The sequence below is a fragment of the Doryrhamphus excisus genome, chromosome 19, assembly GCF_030265055.1.
Source record: "Doryrhamphus excisus isolate RoL2022-K1 chromosome 19, RoL_Dexc_1.0, whole genome shotgun sequence".
NCBI lineage: Eukaryota > Metazoa > Chordata > Actinopteri > Syngnathiformes > Syngnathidae > Doryrhamphus > Doryrhamphus excisus.
Genome location: NC_080484.1, coordinates 14,439,134 through 14,462,500, shown reverse-complemented (window position 1 = coordinate 14,462,500; position 23,367 = coordinate 14,439,134). Strand labels below are relative to the sequence as shown.

At 44.1% G+C, this 23,367-nt stretch overlaps 2 protein-coding genes across 2 annotated transcripts in view; both read right to left on the bottom strand.

The window, feature by feature from the left end:
- LOC131107467 (kelch-like protein 29) overlaps positions 1-14,531 on the bottom strand; it is a 117,998-nt gene extending 103,467 nt beyond the window's left edge. The window contains exons 1-2 of the mRNA XM_058057548.1: positions 14,237-14,531; positions 6,807-6,879 (exon numbers count right to left, since the gene is read on the bottom strand). The gene's annotated coding sequence lies outside the window, so the exon portion shown is untranslated. The remainder of the gene's footprint in view (positions 1-6,806; positions 6,880-14,236) is intronic.
- A 1,531-nt stretch (positions 14,532-16,062) lies between these two features.
- trib2 (tribbles pseudokinase 2) lies at positions 16,063-21,836 on the bottom strand. The gene is made up of 3 exons (XM_058056672.1): positions 20,529-21,836; positions 19,060-19,352; positions 16,063-17,424 (listed from the first exon to the last, which is right to left on the bottom strand). Exons 1-3 carry the CDS (start codon positions 21,006-21,008, stop codon positions 16,962-16,964), a joined length of 1,236 nt encoding a protein of 411 aa, XP_057912655.1. The 5' UTR covers positions 21,009-21,836; the 3' UTR covers positions 16,063-16,961.
- Positions 21,837-23,367: the final 1,531 nt, after the last annotated feature.

Below are 23,367 nucleotides of genomic sequence, written 5' to 3'. Positions count from 1 at the left end.
TACAACCCATTTTGTGTGAAAAGGTTTGTTTCGTAAATACGAGACACACTTGAGAGCGAGTTACCTGTGACGTTCATGTTATGACATTTCATGTTATGACATTTCATGTTATGACGTTTCATGTTATGACGTTTCATGTTAGGATGTTTCATTTTATGACATTTCATTTTATGACATTTCATGTTATGACGTTTCATTTTATGACATTTCATGTTATGACGTTTCATTTTATGACATTTCATGTTACAACCCATTTTGTGTGAAAAGGTTTGTTTTGTAAATACGAGACACACTTGAGAGCGAGTTACCTGTGACGTTCATGTTATGACATTTCATGTTATGACATTTCATGTTATGACATTTCATGTTATGACATTTCATGTTATGACGTTTCATGTTATGACGTTTCATGTTAGGATGTTTCATTTTATGACATTTCATGTTATGACATTTCATGTTATGGCATTTCATGTTATGGCATTTCATGTTACAACCCATTTTGTGTGAAAAGGTTTTTTTTCGTAAATACGAGACACACTTGAGAGCGAGTTACCTGTGACGTTCATGTTATGACATTTCATGGTATGACATTTCATGTTATGACGTTTCATGTTATGACGTTTCATGTTATGACGTTCCATGTTATGACGTTTCATGTTAGGATGTTTCATTTTATGACATTTCATGTTATGACATTTCATGTTATGACATTTCATGTTATGACGTTTCATTTTATGACATTTCATGTTACAATCCATTTTGTGTGAAAAGGTTTGTTTCGTAAATACGAGACACTTGAAAGCGAGTTACCTGTGACGTTCATGTTGTGACATTTCATGTTGTGACATTTCATGTTGTGACGTTTCATGTTGTGACGTTTCATGTTGTGACGTTTCATGTTGTGACGTTTCATTTTATGACGTTTCATTTTATGACGTTTCATTTTATGACGTTTCATGTTATGACGTTTCATGTTATGACGTTTCATGTTACAACCCATTTTGTGTTAAAAGGTTTGGTTCGTAAATACGAGACACACTTTAGAGCGAGTTACGTGCGATGGAATCACAGACGAGAATCCAAACATGGCACAATTCCCAACAAGGCCAGAAAGAGGACATCAGTGTTGCCGGCATAACCGGACCAAGCTGCTCACCCCCCCTCAGAACTACGTGTTGTAGAACCACAGCTTGTTGGGAAAGAGATTCCCAACTGTGGTTAGATGGGTTGCTTACTTAGTTTTAGGCCGTTTCCCCTGCTTTGGCTTCTTTTCACCAAACATAAGTTTGCTTCAAGCAGACGCAAGCTAACTTGGGTATCGGAGGAAAATCCATGAACAGCTCGAGAGTTTCCAGGTGGAGCGCTGAGTGAACTTGTTGCAAAGTTTGAAGATGAAATATTCCCTGTGATGGGAGCGCAGACGTTGGACGTAAAGCAAAAAGAGGGCAATCAAATCCAGGATGTGCTGCACGCTGCGTTTACATCTGACACGCGACGCCTGATTGCTGGGAAGTAGGACATCTCGCACTTGGAGATGAGCAGGTCTCAACTCAAACCTTCCGGTCAAAGAGAAGATGACTTGGCAGCTTTGCTAGTCTTATACGACGCCTCCCTATAGTCAATAATACAATATATCATGGAACGCTAACTGTGTGTATTAATATACTACGTTTATGATGTGATGCTGGCATGTTGTGAATTATGTATATGCAGTACAAAGCTGATTTAGTCAAGAAGATGACCGACTTGGATGTTTTCAATGAGAAGGAAACGTAGTTAAGATTCCATCTGCAACCCGACCGGTCACAAGTATGAGAAAGCGTCCTTGGGATCTTAGTAGGATGCTCGCTACGGACCCTCCCATCACTGCCAGGAGCCTACGAGCAAGCAGGTGAAGGAGAGAAGCAGAGAAGAAGCGTGGAAGTAAATAAAGTGTGAGTCTGTGAATGGCTGCAGGCTTTGGGCCTCCACTCTAGCGTGATAAAATCATCAGGTTGTTGACAGCGTGAGGAGAGCCAAGACGCCGCGCGGCGCCGAGTCAAGCGAGGTGAATGCCACATGACGACTTGACGGGAATGTCACGCATGTTGCCGAGCGACTGCCAAAACGGAGAGAGAGGCGGCCACACAAAGGCTTTCGTCTTTCACCGCCACGTGAAGATGCACCGAAACACAGAAACATGACACCGAGTAACTCCACAGCAGCCATGATCTTCACGAACGCCGCCACAGCCCGACAATAAGGCAACACGCTCCGGGCTTACTGCTAAACACATTTACCAGCAATGGCACACAAAGATAAATACAATAACTACGCTTATTGATTCCATCTCACGCCCGAGGGGAACTACCCAAATGGTAATACTTCAACACCTGGAGTACCTCTTCTCTTTTACTGCCCAGCAGCATGTCTACACCACAATATACCCCTAATTCTACTCCATAGTACTCTCATCCACCCCTAATCCCTCCATACACATCTACTCCATAGTACTCTCATCCACCCCAATCCCTCCATACACATCTACTCCATAGTACTCTTATCCACATCTACTCCATAGTACTCTCATCCAGCCCTAATCCCTCCATAGTACTCTCATCCACCCCTAATCCCTCCATAAACATCTACTCCATAGTACTCTCATCCACATCTACTCCATAGTACTCATCCACCCCTAATCCCTCCATACACATCTACTCCATCGTACTCTCATCCACATCTACTCCATAGTACTCGCATCCACCCCTAATCCCTCCATACACATCTACTCCATAGTACTCATCCATCCCCTAATCCCTCCATACACATTTACTCCATAGTACTCTCATCTACCCCTAATCCCTCCATACACATCTACTCCATAGTACTCTCATCTACCCCTAATCCCTCCATACACATCTACTCCATAGTACTCTTATTCACATCTACTCCATAGTACTCTCATCCACCCCTAATCCCTCCATACACACATCTACTCCATAGTACTCACATCCAGCCCTAATCCCTCTATACACACATCTACTCCATAGTACTCTCATCCACCCCTCATCCCTCCATAAATATCTACTCCATAGTACTCCCATCCACCCCTCATCCCTCCATACACATCTACTCCATAGTACTCTCATCCACATCTACTCCATATAGTACTCCCATCCACCCCTAATCTTTCCATATACACATCTACTCCATAGTACTCTCATCCACATCTACTCCATAGTACTCCCATCCACCCCTCATCCCTCCATACACATCTACTCCATAGTACTCTCATCCACCCCTCATCCCTCCATAAATATCTACTCCATAGTACTCCCATCCACCCCTAATCCCTCCATAAACATCTACTCCATAGTACTCTCATCCACATCTACTCCATAGTACTCCCATCCACCCCTAATCTTTCCATATACACATCTACTCCATAGTACTCATCCATCCCTAATCCCTCCATACACATCTACTCCATAGTACTCTCATCCACATCTACTCCATAGTACTCTCATCCACCCCTAATCCCACCATACACACATCTACTCCATAGTACTCATCCACCCCTAATCCCTCCATACACATCTACTCCATAGTACTCTCATCCACATCTACTCCATAGTACTCCCATCCACCCCTAATCCCTCCATACACATCTACTCCATAGTACTCATCCATCCCCTAATCCCTCCATACACATTTACTCCATAGTACTCCCATCCACATCTACTCCATATAGTACTCCCATCCACCCCTAATCTTTCCATATACACATCTACTCCATAGTACTCTCATCCACCCCTCATCCCTCCATACACATCTACTCCATAGTACTCTCATCCATCCATCCTCACCATAGTGCATCCATCCATCCATCCATCCTGCTGCAGCCCGTCTAGGCGGTGAGCCAGGTGGAGCTAAATGAAACGCCAAGTGTGGAGACAAAGAGGAGAATGATAAAATGCTATGAGTGACAGGTATGGCTGGCTGTTAGTCAAAGCCATGTGACGAAGGAGAGACCTGATAAGGATGGAAACCAGGATCTTCAAGATTCATTAGGTTCCTGGTTTTATTTGGCATATTCAGTACTCTTCTACCTGTAGCCCGTTCAGGCAGCAAGTGAGTTGACCGTGGTAAAGACAAGGCCAAGATGAGTTTGTATGATTCCTCCTGAAGAGCTATGGATGGCCAGGAGAACCATCTCTTCAGGAGCTTCCAGCCGCTGACAGGAAACATTTGGCAACATGTGATCCAACCAACTGATGGTTGAATCAGGAAGAGGAAGAGATTGCTTTCATTTTGCAAAGACGGCTGTGAATTCCGTCGTCAAGGTCAAAAGGAAGACATTTTTAAAGAGGCACCTCAACCTCTGCAAAGAAAAAAGGAACGGAAAACAAAGGAAGCCTGAAGTGCATCTCGCCATCGTACTTGGCCGCCCACACGCAGCTCATTGTTCGGGCCGCAGCGCCGTAGTCTGGGGAATGCTGCTCGCCGAGCGTTTGCCACATCCTTAGATATGAACGCCAAGGTTGTTCTCCGGCAGTGATGCACTGCTCTTAATCAGCCGCATCGCTCTGAATCGCACACGCATGTGCATGCATCCATGCGGCCATGTTGGTATGCATCCATGCGGCCATGAAACCTGCATGGATATCACTATCACCATCACTAGATGCATCCATGGAAGCCACCACTGTCATTCATTAAATACATGTAGTATTTTTATGAAGTACATTGACATACTCAGGGCTTGAAGTTTAAAAAAATATTTTTTTCCACAAAAAGAATTTAATTTAAAAAAGAATATAATTTTTTTAAATTTAAATGATTTTTTAATTTTAAAAAATGTAAATAAAAATAATACTTTATATATATAAAATATATATTTTTGAAATATATATATACACTTTTTATTTTATATATATATATATATATAATTTTTAATTTTTTTTAAGTGTATATATATATATATAATAAAAAGTGTATATATTTTTTACTCATATTTTTATTTATTTATATAAAATAAAAAGTTAATAAAAACGATTTGGAACTGTAACTAGCATTAGCATGATATTAGCATTGCGTCATATAGCGTATATACTGTACCTGGAGAAATTTACTCCAAAAAAACGTAACAATATTTAATTCATGTCGGAAACCCTGCAACGTTTTGGAACTGTAACTAGCATTAGCATGATATTAGCATTGCGTCATATAGCGTATATACTAAGCCTATGAGGAAAGTCTCTTGTGGGAGTCCTTTTGCGACTCATTGGTCACATGATGTTCTTCCACACCAAACAGGATTCTCCACAGGATGGAGAAGTAGGACGTAAAAGCATTATTGATCGGTTTAATTATTACTTTTTTTTAATGATTGTCTGTCCCAATACTTTTGTCCACATAGTGCACCTTCCTGCTACTTTTTGTGCTCAATAGCAAAAGAAGATATTTGATATTGATTGCTTTCTTCCCACTGCACCAATAAATCATCCATCAGGTGTGTGTGTGTGTGTGTGTGTGTGTGTGTGTGTGTGTGTGTGTGTGTGTGTGTGTGTGTGTGAGTAAGGCTAAACAATCAGTCAAAGTCAACACTTCCTTCATGCAAAGGGAAGAAGATGATCTCAGCAAAGACAAAAAGGAGTTCATCGTCTCATCTGGAGTGTCTACAGGTGTCCCCCTACGTCGTTAAGAGGAAATTGGCACGGCTGCCGTAACTCAACATGGCCGCCGTCCTGGACCAGCGGTCGGGGGGATGGAGTGGCGAATCCTGCACAGACCCGTTTATAGCAAATTGTGTGATCTCCAGACACCCGGATGGACCCGGTTGTAATAAGGTGGTAATTGTCTGGTGGATCTCACGGCACATCAACACCCAGAGCACCCGGGTGCCACGCCGCCGTCGCTGCAACGCCCCACGCCGCAGCGCAGCGAGCGTGTGGAATGAGATGGAGGTAATTAAGTACGTGCCAAACAATAGGATTGAGGCGGCGATGTCATAAAGCAGCCGCCCTTTCTGCCCCTGTGATTGATGAAGATCAGGTCTCCGCTCAAAGCGACGCTACGGCGTGGAACGGCCACTGTGTGTTTGCACAGAGGACACCCCGACGTCACAGATGAAATATTTAACAGGCGCGGGGAATCTCATCTCAGACTCAATTGAATAAACGAGGAGGATATTAAATTCCTTTATTGGCTGCCTCATTTGTGGAACACCAGATTGTACCACACTGACGCACATGCCGCCTCATGAGCCCGCACCCTGCCAGCTAACGTGCTAATACGTCTGGAGAAAATAAATTTTCCATGGAATGTTTAAAGGGGATCTATGATGCTTAGAATGTTGTATTCCCGTGTTAAAGCACGCCAAAGTTTCATTTAATGAGGTCTGCACATTTGGAAGGAAGCCCTGAAAGAAGTTTGGGATGGCTCAAAACGCTCGCTTTCAGGAGGCGTGGTAAGACTGCCCCTTTGTGACATCACAGAGATGCAGACTTCCTTATACGGGCGTGGCTGTAAGCCAGATAAGCTTTCCTTAATGTTGCCCACCAAGAAATGATAACTTTCATCCAAACACCAAAACTCACACACACACACACACAATGGTGGTGATTGACATAGTACAGTAAGTACTCTAAATACTCTATTTACTGTATTGTACGTGGAGTAATTATTGTATTGTACTGTACATAGTAGAAAGGAGATGGCCGATGCAAACATTTCATTTCACACTCAGAAAAGCAAAACAAGCAAAATGAAGAAGAATCCTTTTCCCAATTTGTAATATGATAAAAACTTCAACCAAAACTTCTTACCTTGGCTCTCTGCTGGAGGAGGAGGATGCTCATCATACGATATTTACTCAGCTCGCCCCGGGTCCTCACACGCCTGCAGACGACAACGCAAACATCAACAATTAAAATGACAAACACGTTTTTATTCATCCTTGAACAAATATACACACGTATACACACACACGTGTATACACACGTATACACACACGTATATACACGTACATACGTATACACACGTACATACGTATACACACATACATACATACATACATAATACGTATGTACAAACATACGTATACACACACACGTATGTACAAACATACGTATACACACACATACATATACACACACATATACATATATACACACACACATACATGCACACACATACACACATACATACATACATATATACATATGTATATACACATACGTATGTCCAAACATATGTATATACACACACATACGTATACACACATACATACGTATATACACATACGTATATACACACACATACATGCACACACATACGTACATACATACGTACGTACGTATACACACATACGTACGTACATACATACATACGTATACACACATACATGCATACACACACATACATACATACGTATATACACATACGTATGTTCAAACATACGTATATACACACACATACATACGTAGATACATACATACATAGAGTATTCTAGCAAAATCTTTGTCCACTGATTGATTCATGGGAACAAATATATTTTAGCTTGTTTAGAGGGAAATAGTAAATTGAGAATAAAAATGAAAGATTTGACCAAACAATTGGTTGAATGATGGAGATAATGGAGTCTTTTGTGTCTTAAAACGGGGGTCGGCAAGCCACGGCTCTATAGCCGTATGCGGCCAAGAGATAGCCAGAGATGACACAAACATTCTTAACGTTTTCCGATGCTGTAAAAACGTGTAAATATTAAATTTCAACATTTCTGTCAACGAAGATTTACGTCATAGCCTGCGACACACGTTTCTACCAGCAGGGCGGGATGCTATCAGCAGGTGGCTGTTGGAAACAAACCGACGGCTGCGTGATGGGCCATGGATCCCAAAGGAAGCATTCAGTCGTGTTGGAGTGCAGCGACACCGGCTTCCTGCCATCAGGAAGTAAGTCGCCATCCATGGATGGAGGACAAAGACAGCATCATTCCACACACAGCTTTCTTCTCCAAAACTCCTACACAGGAACGTTGACAAATGCCGACATCATCAGGGGGTTCTCACAGCTTGTTTCCTTGGATTTCACAATAAGACGCCAAGAAAAGGTGTCGAGACTCCAGCAGACGCCTGGACCTTCTCCTCCTGGACATCCTTGTGACACCTCCCAGGAAAGTCTTCCAAACAAATGAAAGGGAATACTTCAGCTGAAGACTTCATAGCGGGAGGAAGAGGAGCAGGATGAAGCAGTGATGAAGTGCCTTCTGGCAAGAAGAGTCCACACGGAATAGTTCCAGGAAGAAGAAACTCATACGGTACTCCACACACAACTTTCCTAAGCTGAAATGAAAACATCATTCCTGTGTGGAAATGATGATGAAGGTTCAAGCCTGCAGCTCATGCGGAGTCGATGGTTAAATTCCCGTCTCCTTGACTTGACAACTACACCTATTATTTTGATACGTTGCTGCCTGCCAGTTGGAAGTCAGTAGCTCATTCTCTAGCAGGACCAGCCAATGATCTTGTCAACCCAAAAGGTCATTTCTTATACCACCGCCACAGAAAAAAAATCTTACAGAAAAAGTCATCCCACAGCAACTTAACACTCCAACAATACACCTGATGAAGATACAAACATGTACCGATATGGGTTTAATGCACATAAGGCATTGCGTCTAAACAACACATTCATTGGGGCGCTGCAATGACGTCAGCCTCCCTTTGGCCCTTTCTGATGGACATTGTAGCTACATCTAGCTAGGATGCTAGGCCTCCAATGACCTGCTCTTGGCCAGATGTTTTATGTTTTGCTACATGGAAGGTAGATTTCCTGGGGAGCTTTGGGGTTAAGTTGCTGGTTTAAAACTCAAGTCCTTTGCGTGTCAACAGGAAGCCAACAGGAGATGGTAAGACTAGAAGACATTTGGACTAACTCGTCCTGCTAGATGCTAATCAAGCGTATGTTGCTTTTCTTGATCACATCCAAACTCCCCAAAAGCTGATGGTGACACACCCCCCAGGCCACACCCCCTAGCGGCTATACACATCCATGTTCTATCCATCGGCCGTCACGTCAGCCTTTCATCAGAGACTAATTAGTGGATGGAGGCGGGGCTTGATGATCTTAAACATTTATTCTCCTGGGTGAGGAGGCGACCGCTGTTCCCGCAGACACTCAAACCCCCCCCCCGCCCCCAGCACAATGACGCCACGATCCTGAAAGGCCACCTTTCATCCGCTGGAGACATGACTTTTACCATGCTTGGCCGTCCATGTGTGTGTGTGTGTGTGTGTGCACGTAAAACAGGCCAAGTGAGGACCATAAAATCAATGCAGCGCCAACTGACTCACCAAGGAGAAAGACGAGACGTCAGGACGAGACTTTCGAGCTGCTGAAGCCCTGACCAATCACAGCGGAGTGGGCGGAGTCTGTTTGCGTGATAGAAGCAGCAGCATGTTTGGATGGGTGGGGAGCATCCACACCTTCAAGCCATCACCAGCGACAACGAAGGCCTCATGCAGCTCCGTCTGCTACGCTGCCAATACTTCACCCCTCACCCCCCCCTCCCTGCCAGCCAGCTAGCCAACACATGGTGTAAATAAGACGCCATTAGGAATGCGCACGCACGCCTTCCCGAGCAAATATGATTTAGGTTTTCCTCTTAAGTGGAGCGACGCCGCCGGAAGGATACAAATCACACGTTCCTCCTCAGTCTTTGCATGTTTGCTCCTCGCAGAGGATGGATTGGCTCCCCACCAATAAACGCTCAACGCTAATACGGCTTTACGCTACGCCGGCGAAGCTAGCTCAATACATGCACAACACCACCAGGGGCGCTGAGAATCAATACCTTGCAGTTCAACCCAGGTCAAACCTATAGCAGCCAAGCTCACACAGACAATGAGCCAAAGAAAAAGCCAAAGGCATGTGTTGGGGTGAAGGACATGGAAGTCAGATTGAGATATTTAACTTCTAAACTTCTTAAAGTCTGGACCAGACGTGGTTCCGCCCAGCCTCTTTCTTCTCTGTATTTCGGAACGCTTTGAGTCAAAGATTTCAGGGCTGATGAATATTTAGTAGATGATCCGAAGATGGAATAACATGCGGCACAGCGGGGGGCATACGTGTTTTTCCAGCCCACCTCCTTCCATGCTGTGTCATCATCGAGGGGCTTAAGTGTCCCCCACGGGGGGGCTTTCACACCGACTCCACCCCTCCTACTAGCACGTGACCACGAGACAGCATCTCTAATAAAACACAATATGTGTCATAATAACAATAAACATTTAAAAAGTAGAAATCACCTGAGAAAAAATAACTCTTAAAATGAGAAAACCAGCAGACATGATAACAATTGATGATGGATTATTCCAAAGACACAAAATGTTGACACTCGTCCACCTTGCATCATCTACACCAGGGGTCTCAAACATGCGGCAGGACACTAGTTTGAGGCCCCCACCTTGATATGAAAGTTTAATGTTAGTGCGGCCCGCGCAAGTTTGATATGGATGCTGTATGGTATCATGTACCCAGAAAAAATTATTACGTTTGATTCATGTTCATGTTAAAGGTTAAATAACTGTTAATAGTTATCCTCCCTATCCGTGTGGAAGTGGTAAGTTTTTGGCTATTTAAGTTTAAAGGAAATAACTTGAAGGCTACCGTTTAGGTTGCTAGCTCTCTAGTTTGCGAGTTAGCATGTGTCTCAAGACCCTGCAGTTGCGCAATATGTTGTAAATAAAAAGAGTATAAATGTGACTATAGTCGTGTTTTGTCATGTCTACAGGGCTCTAATAATGCTTTGTTCATTTTAATCTGAAAAAAATAATTTGTCTACCCACCAACTATATGTGGTTTCTTAAGGTTTTATTATTTGCCCTTTTATTACTATTATATTTATTTATTACTGATTGATTTATTTTCTTTATTCTTGATTTGTTTATTTATTTTTCATCTTATTTTGTGCAGAAAAATAAAAAGTAAGATATTTGAGAACAGTGGAATGTTTTATCAGAGCTTTTCTTGTAGAAAATCGAAACCAAAGCAAAGTTTATTAATTTTTCTGTTTTTAATAAATGCGTTTTTTTTTTTTGTTGTACGAGGAGATTCAGCTCATTTTCAACCTGTTTAGGTGGAGTGGGTCCGCCGAGTAAATCCTTCCCCACACGAACGTTCCCGCTCACCATGACAGCATTTCATTCATCAATTTGGATTAATCATTCATTCATTCATTTCTACCAATATCGCCAATATCGCTAACAGCGCTAACATCGCTAACACTGCTAACATCGCTACTATGGCTAACATCGCTAATATTGTTACTATCGCTAATATCGCTAACAGCGCTAACAGCGCTAACATCGCTAACACTGCTAACATCGCTACTATGGCTAACATCGCTAATATTGTTACTATCGCTAATATCGCTAATATCGCTAATATCGCTAACATCCATACACTGCATGTGTCCAGGATTCAGCCATTTCCCTGCTGGCACGATAGTCCAATACCATCGGATTACCTTGGGAGTACTACTCATTTACAACATCCATATACTGTACGGAAAATATCCACAGGTTGGTTGAAAATATTACAATATTGAACAATCCTCTTCCTTCAAATCTACTTTCTGATGCCCGTCAATCATAACTAATGTACATTCCTGCAGGATGATTAGTATGATAAAGGTCATCTTGATATTGGATAGATTTCTCTGATTCTGGATTTGCTGGAACGGGACTCGAAAAACTTGAAAAATAAAATAAGGAAATAAAAAGTTGACATTTGAAGAAATAGAATCTGAAATGTCAAATATAAAAAAATATATATATTGTTTTTGCATGAATAAAAAGAAGGTTTGTCTTCCACGGGAGAAGGACTACATGTTGTTGTGACGGCAGCTGCATGTTAATATTTGTTGACAAACTGCTGATGCAAACAAACACTGTTTACACACACACGCACACACGCACACACACACCAAGAAGAAAGCTGGCGTCACACTGAGAGCCTGACTGGCGAAACACACTCAGCGTTTGTGTAACGATGCCGACGCCGCCTGCCTGGCTGGCTGGCTGGCGTCTCCAGGCTTTCCCTTCTCCTTCTCGTCTCTAAACGACAGCACACAACCGGAGGCCACACCGGCGGCGACGAACCATTTCCTTCTAGAACACACCCTGCCTTTCATGGCCACCCTTTTTCGGGGGCTTCGTTGTCCACCGCCAGCAGCAACAGCAGCAGGAAGCACGGACCATGTGCAAGCAGCAGCGTGTGCTCTGATAACAAGGAGGGAGTATCGTAGCTTTTTGAGTTTCCTATTGGTTGAAAATGTCCTACCAAGTTTCGCATGCAATCGCTACGCCTGACGGGATTGGACCATTTTACATGAGCGGGGCGGGCCTACCAACAACAAGAAAAGGAAAGGAGTCGGGGTAAGCTGGAATGGAGACAAACAGAAATGCTCAACTTCCCGACCAATCTACCTTCCTCTCCTTGGGAGATAAGGTGAAAAGATGAGGTGGCTTGGGAATCCTGTCAGGATATGGCCGACCAGTGAGAAGACCCAGGACCCGGGGAGAAGGAAGTCTGGGCTTCACCAGCGACAACAAAGGCTTCCAGACCATAGCCATGGGTTCTTTGTCGTGTCAAACAAACTACGAACACTACAAACTTGAGATCTCCGTTCTTCGTGGTCGCCACAACCAACAAGCAGACAATGGCGTCACCGACTATTTACTGGATTTGGTTCTTGTTTGGTCCTTCCATTTGGTTATTTGTGTGGCGGTGAGAAGAGCAAACCAATAGTAATAATAATACAGTAAACCTCGGATATATCGGACTCGGATATATCGGAAATTCGCTCACAACGGACAGATAAAAAAGAACCGATTTTTCTGTAATGCATTTCCAATAAAAATTCATTGCATACGTCGGATTTTTTATAACGGATTTCGCCTATTTCGGACAAAATCTCCAGTCCCGTTCCAATGCATTTCCGTTAAATTTCCCTCGCATATATCGGATGGCCGCATCGTGGCGCTCCGATTCGCCGAATCGTGACGGGCCGCTATACGACGTCATCTGTGCGTCCAGGTACATTGGAAACATAGTCAAGTAAGTGCCTTTTTATAACGGATATAAATCCGATTTACGCATATACCGGATATAAATCCGATATATGCGTAAAACGGACCTATTCCGGTATACGCATATAACGGATTTCGCTTATATCGGACAAAACCAGTGGGAACAATTGAATCCGATATATCCGATGGTTTACTGTAACAGCAAGGCCTGCGGCGGCCATATTGTTACTTATTGGGCACAACAACAACAAAGAGGAAGAGTCTCCTGGTAGATTCCAAAAGTGTGCAAAACGGTTCCCCGGGGACACGTAAAGCATGTCCGATACCGGTGCACGGATTATGGAATGATACTGTAGGTACACGGTGCGTGTGTGTGTGAGGTGATAGGTTAATAAATTATGCTAAATATGGCTTATGATAATACCATCACTGCCAGCAACGTGACGCCTCGCACTCTGCTCTCTAAATTTAGGAAGCGGCAACACAAACACAAACACAAACACGGCGTGCTGCTTTCTTGTCGTGACATATTTGCAAACATGTGCTCCTTCTTCGGGGGCCGCATCATCGTGGACGCCGTCGTTCTCATATGGCCGCCACTCCTGCCTACTGTATTAGTGCCAGCACCATCAGCTACACACTCAGCATGACTGTCTTGGTCGGCTGCTGACATGCTATATAATACTGCAATACTGTACAGTACAAGACAATCGCAGTACTTCGCTCTACTTACTGCACACTCCACGCAAATGACAACTCAAGATGGGCTTCAACTTCAAATAAGAGGAGTCAGGCTCTCATCACCATCACATGAAATATATATACACATATACGTATGTATATATATATATATATTATATATACACATACACACATATATACATATATAAAATAAAAAAATAAATATATATATATATACACACACATACATACACACATATATACATATATATACATACACACATATATACATACACACACATATATGTAAATATACAAATATACATACGTGTGTGTATGTATATATATATGTATTGTTAGTGATGCATAACAGCTGCGCACAGCGTTAAAAATGTAATTAATTGCTTGATTAATTCAGTAGAAAGTGACCGGCAGCCGTCCAAACTGGTGGCCGACACATAAGCACCAAAAGGCGGGCTTACCTTCCCTCGCCAACCTCCTCCTCCTCCACCTCGTCCTCCTCCTCCACAGACAGCGGCGTTCGTCCTTCCTTTACTCCGCTCCAACGAGCTCTTTATCCGGCAAAGCCTTGCTTGCTAGTACCGGTGCTGCCGGTGGTGCATTGTCCGGGGAATTGAGGCTAGCTGTCAGGCTTCACGAGAGGTGAGTTTGTCCGGTGCTTCGGCTTCTCTGCTCTTAGGGAAAGCGACGGGATAGCAGCGGAGTGACAGCGTCACAGCTGCACTGACGAGGACTGGAGGGAAACGAGTGGACCACAACATAGAAAGACACTTTAGTCCACGTCAGGCTCCTCCCACTGTTTTAGATGTCGGCTGCTACACACCTTCACGTCAGCACGACAGCGACCTCCTGCGGGGGATATGTGCAAGTGCAGTCAGCTCCAGTTTTTGTGTTGACTACAAACTTTTTCCATTTTCTATATTTTTACTCTTGTTTATTTTAGCAGGATTATACATAGGAGATATATTAAAATATGTAAATAATATTACATGACTCAAATCATGCATTTACAAGAAAAAATCGTTGTGGTTTGTCACAATATAATATATTGCTAAAATATATTGCTAAAAGTCACCCGTGTGTGTGTATGTATTTGTTTATGTATATTTTTTATATTGTATAATGTATTTTTTGGCAAAATATGTCACATTTTCTGAGAAGAAAATAGGATATTGTTATTAAGAAAACTTTGATATATTTTACATTTTAAGCCACATGTGAGGTAGAATTATGAATGAATGTTCTTGGATGCCCTCTAGCGGTAAGAGACGGTAATAGCAACACCTCATGGCAGCATTATATTTAGATGTACTGTAGTTGATATACAGTATAGTTGTCAAATCAAGGTAAAAATAATATATTCTAAAATAATAATTCTTCCTTTAGTCGGGCTATTGATGAATAAAACAATAATGCTGCTGCCCACTCTACACCCTGGATTTTTAATGCATGACACTATATAGCAGGGGTCTCAAACTCGTAGCCCGCGGGCCAAATGGGTACTCATCAAACATGTGGTTAGTACTTTGGTAAGTTACGACATTGCTCCCACATGGACCTGAGTACGATGCTAACTGGGTAAAATGACGTTTCATTATGTTCATTGGGGTGTTTTTTATCTTTTTGTACTAGAATATGTACTGTATGGGATTTTCTGTGTTAAGGAATACTGTATGTTTTTGTTGGGATGAGGTTGGAATTTGGGTGGTTAGGGGGGTGGGACTAGATAAGTTTTGACTTCTTCCCACTCCCTTTCGAACATGTGTACATATATATACACATGTATTTTATTTTGTATTGATTTTGGTTGGTTTGTAGTACTCTGAATGTTTTTTTGTTTGAAATAAACTATATATGTATTTAGTATGTGTAAAGGTAATTGCAGCTTATATGAGAGTATACCTGACAAAATTCTGCATTAAAACACATTTACTTGAAATAATACTTCATGTCTTCAAGTAGCAAGTATTATTATTATTATTAAATTCCTCCCTCATAGGATGATAGCATGTTAGCATGTGCTATGCAGCTGGAAGCCAGGTAACCCAGGCCAAGATGGCGATGGGTATGAAGATGTTTCCAATGCTGTGTGGACAAATAGCAGCGCTAACCAAGTCCATGTGGTGTGCGTAGTTCATAATGTTGGCCGCATTTTGACCCTGGAACAGATGAACAGGCTGCGCTAACAGTTCACAACTTTTATTTGCTCAATAAGGACAAAAACACCAGAAGTTTCTTGTACGATACAATCAGAAGATCTGAGGCAGATATCCCACCATGCACCACCATGCACCACCCCCCCGCCCCCCCGTGAAAACAAAAGATTAGCACCAACTCAGCACCAACTGAAAGAAAGAGGAAGCTCCGTCTAGAAAGAAAAGAAAAGCAGTAGGATTCCTGCTGCGGGAGCAAATGGTTTGTTTTTGAAGAATCAAGCGCACCCCCATGTCCAACCCCCCCCCCAACCCCACCCCCCACAAGGCAGGCAAGCTATAGCATTGAGGGGGTGCATGCTGATAATGAGGTTGATTATTGGAAAAAATACAATAAAAATTCAAGTAACATCCGAGCACGATGGTGGGGGCGGAGCAATACTGTTGCTGGGGGCGGGGATACTGGCACCAAAAAAAAAAAAGAGTGGAGGGGCGGGGCTTGAAACAAAGATCCTGTCCTGTGGAGGGGGGGGTTAAACCCTGCAATCTACTGTGAAATATAGATTTGATACTTCTATCAATATAGATATACATTTCATCTTCTTTTGGTTTATTGATGGGCGGGCTAAGAGAAAAGGGGGTGTGGCTTGGCCGTGCTCGTATGTCCCTTCATGCTTGCCATAGTGTCAACATGGTGGCCGTCTAGCACGACCAGCACATCAAAACAAAGGGGAAAAAAAAAAAAAAAGTACGTTTTGCTACATTTTTAGTGGCGGCGTCCTGGGGGCCACATGGGGCCGTGTGGGGCCCTGTGGTGTCCCGGGGGCCGTGTGGGGCCACGATGGCGTTTGTCATGCTTCAAGGTTTCCATGGAAATGGTAGAGAAGCAAAGATGGAAACACCTCATAGTGACGACAAACCCTCGCTAAACTACTGGGGCTCTTGTGGCGAAACCCCGCCCTGCCCCGCCTCCCCCCCCACCCCCCGTCCCTGTGGCGGCAGAGCTGCTGGTCCGTTTGTGCTTGGCGTGCGCTCAGCTGAACATCTCCACCTCCTCCATGCTCACCTCAGGGACCAGCTGCTCCTGCTCCCCTCGGCCGTGCGTAGCCCCCGGGGCTCCGGCGGCGGCGGCAGCAAACCAGGGGTGCTCCAGAATCTCACGGGAGGTGAGGCGCTCAGTTGGTTCCCGACGGAGAATGGAGCGGATCAGGCACTTAGCCTTGGGGGTGAGCGTGTCAGGGACGTTGAAGTGGCCCCGGCGGATCTTGCTGAAGAGGGAGCCCGGCTCCACGTCGTGGAAGGGGTAGCGCCCCACCAGGATGGTGTAGAGCATGACGCCCAGGCTCCACACGTCGGCCGCCTTGCCCGAGTAGCTGCCGCCGGCGTTGAGGATCTCGGGGCTGACGTAGGCCGGGCAGCCGTGTTTGTCCGACAGCGAGTCGTCGCGCCCGTCCAGGATGTACGTGTCCTCCAGGCTCTCCAGCTTCACCACGCTTCTTCACGCACAAAACAAGAGCACACGACAGCCGTCAGCACTTCTCCGTCATATATCCACCCGACAATATAGCAATGGTGCACCCCAAGTAGAAATCACCGAGGCCTCTTTATGATGTGCACCACCATAGCGTAGCATTACCCCCACTACCAACTACTTCCATCAAATACTCATCAAATAAAAACAGGCTAATTTGCCTTGACGCCCGTCTTCTGAGAAGAAGTGGAGCACATAATCCCCGGGGATTAACGCTGACATTTGCTTTAACTTTAGATAAAAGCCTTTTACAAAACATCAGTGCATGCTTAAAGTGGGCCGAGATAAGCGCGGATTGTCTTTCCTGGAGGAAAAAAAAAAAAAAAAACAGCAGCGTGCGTTTAAGCTGCCTTACCAACTTGGCAACGTGAGAGGGCAGGCGTTCCACCTTTCCGCCATGATGCCTGGCTAATTAAAACCTCACCAGCTCAAGTCAATAAAGGCTGCGTATTGTTGAAAACACTTTACACGCCTGACCACTCCAAGTGGTCATATGTTCATATACTTCGTCCGTGTGCTGCTAATGGTTACAGTTATACCCCCAGGAAAGGTTTTGTACGCACCCGTCTGCATCATCAGCAGGACATTCAAGTTCACTACAACAACCATCCTTCCTTTTTTTCCTCTCCACTTGGAATGACGTGACGTGTTCCACAAGGAAACATGCGGTCATTGCCAAGTGAAGTTCTCAAGATGCCGCCAGGGGGCAGCAGAGGACGACAGTAAATTAAGACCAGCCTTGAAAAAAAAAAAATACTTCCTACCTTCACTCCACATGCATTGTAAATATTGTTAGCCATAAAAGGAAACATATACTGTATGGTGGTCATGAACATCATAATAAAGTCATCTCATCAACCCCAAGTGCAGTATTAAGGTTCTAAATGCAATATATTAAGTTCAATGTGAAGTATTTCTATAAATAGATTGGTCATATATATACCACTAGACCACTAGTGGTTAGCGCGCAGACCTCAAAGCTAGGAGACCAGGGTTCAATTCCACCCTCGGCTATCTCTGTGTGGAGTTTGCATGTTCTCCCCGTGCATGCGTGGGTTTTCTCCGGGTACTCCGGTTTCCTCCCACATTCCAAAAACATGCTAGGTTAATTGGCGACTCCAAATTGTCCATAAGTATGAATGTGAGTGTGAATGGTTGTTTGTCTATATGTGCCCTGTGATTGGCTGGCTGTGACCAGTCCAGGGTGTACCCCGCCTCTCGCCCGAAGACAGCTGGGATAGGCTCCAGCACCCCCCCCCCCGCAACAGAAAATTAATGAATGAATATATTTCATTTTGTTTCATATTATCTGCATACTGTATTTGTATATAACTCTTTGTAAAACTGTTGATTTTGTTAACACTTGGGTTGTTTATATTGTTTATTTTTTTATATTGCGTATTTTGATTCTGTACTCTTGCAAATTTCCCCACTGAGGGACGAATAAATGCATATCTTATCTTATCTTAATCTACTGTAAACAGTCAACAATCATTCTACTGTATACTGCAATAAGCATTCTGCTGCTTTTCAAACAGTCATACACATGCACATTTTATTTCTATTATATCATATTTACATATATGTAAATAAAACTCACCTGCTTTCATTCTTGAAGACAAACTTCCTCAGCTTGAGGTCGCGGAGGACGAGTCCGTTGTCGTGACAGTGCGCCACGGCCGAGGCTATCTGGTAGAAGAGCCGGGCGGCCTCGTCCTCCCGAAGCTTCTTGCAGGTGCGCACGAAGGAGTGCATGTCGCCATGGCTCCGCTCAAAGAACACGTAGGCCCGCGTCTCGCCCAGCAGGACCTCCAGGATCTGGTTGATGTGCTGGTGGCGGCCCAGGGCGAAGTAGGCCGCCAGTGACTCTTGGTAGCTGCCGATGTCAAACACCTGCGGACGGAACAAAAAAACGCAAAAGTGAAGAGACTGGCCTCACAGGCACCCCCAAATATAGCGTTCCAATTGGTATGTCCCACACCTCGTTGTGGTGTGGCTAACTTCCTCTTATGTGTGTATGACAGTCGAGAATGTGAAAAATGACAACGCATGAAGTCACAGAACCTGCCTCTGCTAAAATACCTGTCAAGAAGTTTGCATTCCGGTTCTATGATGAAGTGCCTAACTTCCTTTTACGCCTGCGTGACAGTTGAGACACCTGATGTCGAGGCACTCCCTCCAATGCCGCACATCCGCAACCACTTAGTAGCTATTCCCATTCTGCTGCAGAGGCTCAAAGTGATTCAAGAACAAAAGATGCGGTCACTACGTCTTCAGCAAGCCTGCAACACTTGCACTACATTTTCTCGAATTATGTTGTGAAGTGGCTAACTTCTTGTTCCACTTGAAACAAGGCATCTATGACGGACTCACCGACTTCCAATTCCAAACAGCTAATTGGAGGGCCACCAAGGTCACGTGTCACACCCAAACCACGAACGCGTCCTCTCTCTGCCAATCATAACACACTACAGCCTCAGGTTGCCATGGCAACAGAGTCATCCCCTCCCCCTCCCTCCCCCCTTCTTCTAATTGGCTTCCAGCAGAAACAGCTGAAGTGAAGAACCGCTCCTCCGTCCGGTGGCTGTGGATAGAAGAACCACCAGAACCCACGACGTCTAACACTCCTCCACCCACAGACCAATAGCACAGGTGGGGATGGGTCACGTGTGTTGTATGGCGACACAACATAAGCATGATAGCAATGCAAAATGAAAAGAAAATATAATGCCTTGCATGGCAGCCTGAGGGCACTGCAAGCCACTAATTGCTTGTCTTTATTATTATTATTTACAAATTAATGTATTACATCACGAATGATGATGATTGCATTGGAGTTCATACGTGCAAACCGTGGTAGAGGTGCTGCGAGACAGTGTGAGTGTGTGTCCGCTCCTTTGTCAACGTTACGTCATGCAATCCACACCGTGGCCCATTCACTTTTTCCACTGGCTCCCCATTACAGCCATCACTGAGCGGGGCAGACCGGAAGCTGCAGGCTAACTAACTGCTTGGCTGGATGAGGTGCATTATGCATGCATGCATGCACGCGTGGACAGGTGCGCTCACCTTGCATACGAGCTCCTCCCCGCTGTGCAGGTGTACGGCTCTGAAGACGTGGTCCCCCTCCAGGGGCTCCAGCAGGAGGTAGTCCCCGATGCGGGAGATGCAGTGCGACGAGTCCGGGGTCTCCGGCGGGCTGGGAGAACCGAGGTTGGGGCTGAAGCTGTGGTGGGACTCGCTCGCTGTCCTCAAGCAAGACAAGTCTTCAAAGTCGTGCGATTTGTGCCGCGATCTCCCATGACGTGAAATGTTAATAGGATGTGACCTCTGTATGTTCATGGGGGAATGCGGCGTCACAGCTACACCCGATCGGCGACGGTCCGTCCTCCCTCTTCGACTTGCTTGCTTCAGCTCAGACGCCGCTGTCGTATTCCCAATAAATAATGCAGTAGAATGAAATAAAAAGCAAAAAGGCTGCAGTCCGACTTGCAGGGCATCGACAGGCAAAGCTAGCTTGAAGTCTTCACTTGGTTCCTTTGTTTTCATTCAGCCGCTTTAACCCAGCCAGCGAATGTAACCAGCCGGTGTGCTGAATGTGGATCAAACCGCATGAAACGACTAAACAAAGAAAAAAGTCATGCGTTTAAGTGCAGAGGCTAGGTTGCTAGGTCGGGCAAGCTGCTAGCTTATTTTACCGGTGTAAAAAAAATAGTGTGGCACGTTTCGTAAAACGGAAACAATAAACTTGACTCGTTTGAATTTATAAAACACTTTCAAAAAAGGAAGAGAAGTGAGTGGCGGAGGGGGGGGGGCGATAAAAGTCAAACTTGTTATCCGACGAGTCTTCGGTGGGAAACGATGACGGCTAGCAGGTGTAGCTTGCTAGTTAGCCTTCTTGCTAACTGCTAGGACGTCAGTGCAAAAGGCCTTGTTCCATACAATCCACGCTCGGCATGGACAAAAGCTCCACGCGTGGAAGAAAAAAAAAACACGGTATCTTCAAGGTGCGGGGAAGTGGAAGTCGTCTTCTTCTCTCGCTTCCCGGTGGAAGGAAGGAGGGTGTCGCTTGTTGCTGCTGGGTTGGCTACGAAAGGAGGAGGGAAGGAAAGGTAGCAAGGGGACGGCCGGTTGACTTTCCCGGACCTATCCCTTGACTCAGCGGGGCATCCTCTCTGCCGTGGCGCCGCGGAGCCTCTTGCGTGGGCTGTGGGGAGCCAGCCGTGGTTCATTCAGTGCAGAGTGGAGCTGCACACTGCCCAACACACCGCAACCCTGCACCCTTAGCCGGAGGAAGGAGGGGAGGAGGCTTGGCATAACGCGCGCGCGCGCACAGACACACATACACACACATACTCCAGCCCCGCCTCTTTACGTCACTGAAACGGGAGCATCCTATTGGTCGACTCCTCCATCTTCATGAATAGTAATGTCTGTGATGTATAGTAGGTGATGTATAGTAGGTATAGTAGTGTTTGTTATGTAGAATTGCACTTTTATGTTCCTGTCATTCTGCTTATACTGTTTTGTACAATTGAAGTTTGTAATTTTATATATATATATATATATATATATATATATATATATATATATATATATATATATATATATATATATATATATATATATATATATAGCCTTCTTGCTAACTGCTAAGGCGTCAGTGCAAAGGCCTTTATATAGTGCAAGGCCTATATATATATATATATATATATATATATATTCGTGTGTGTGTGTATATTTCGTTGGCAATTTCATTGCTGTGTTATCTATCTATCTAGCTATCTATCTATAATAGGTGAGGTGTCATAGGTGATGTATAGTATGTGATGTATAGTAAGTGATGTATAGTATGTGATGTATAGTAGGTGATGCGCCATCTGTGTTGTATAGTATGTGATCTATAGTAGGTGATGTATAGTATGTGATGTATAGTAGGTGATTTGTCATAGGTGATGTATAGTATGTGATGTGCCATAGGTGATGTATAGTATGTGATGTATAGTATGTGATGTGCCATATGTGATGAATAGTATGTGATGTATAGTAGGTGGTGTATAGTATGTGATGTATAGTATGCGATGTGCCATAGGTGATGTATAGTAGGTGATGTATAGTAGGTGATGTATAGTATGTGATGTGCCATACGTGATGAATAGTATGTGATGTATAGTAGGTGGTGTATAGTATGTGATGTATAGTATGCGATGTGCCATAGGTAATGTATAGTAGGTGATGTATAGTATGTGATGTATAGTAGGTGATTTGTCATAGGTGATGTATAGTATGTGATGTATAGTAGGTGATGTATAGTATGTGATGTATAGTCGGTGATGTATAGTAGGTGATGTATAGTATGTGATGTATAGTAGGTGATGTATAGTATGTGATGTACCATAGGTGATGTATAGTATGTGATGTATAGTCGGTGATGTATAGTAGGTGATGTATAGTAGGTGATGTATAGTATGTGATGTACCATAGGTAATGTATAGTATGCGATGTATAGTCGGTGATGTATAGTATGTGATGTATAGTAGGTGATGTATAGTATGTGATGTATATATAATGTGATGTATAGTGGGTGATGTATAGTATGTGATGTACCATAGGTGATGTATAGTATGTGATGTATAGTCGGTGATGTATAGTATGTGATGTATAGTAGGTGATGTATATAGTATGTGATGTATATAAAGAAAGGCATCTTTTGCATCCGCCTACTACATCTGTGTTCATCCCAGGACACCCCCATCTGGTCCATCTGATGGGAGGTGTGACTCACTGGAGGAAAACCCGCCGCGTTTCCTGGAGCACGACAGTTCATGACTGGCCGTCCTAGAGGACTTGCAGAGGTCAAGCGGCAGAAGATGGCTGAGCTTCTCCGCGTCCCCCCCCCGGAGTGCAA

Coding starts and splice junctions, on each gene's coding strand:
- trib2 (XM_058056672.1), bottom strand. CDS start 21,008: ATGAAAACAAAGGAACCAAGTGAAGACTTCAAGCTAGCTTTGCCTGTC. Junction 19,353..20,528: donor GGGAGGAGCTCGTATGCAAG/GTGAGCGCACCT, acceptor TTCCGTCCGCAG/GTGTTTGACATCGGCAGCTA. Junction 17,425..19,059: donor GTCTTCAAGAATGAAAGCAG/GTGAGTTTTATT, acceptor TTGTGCGTGAAG/AAGCGTGGTGAAGCTGGAGA.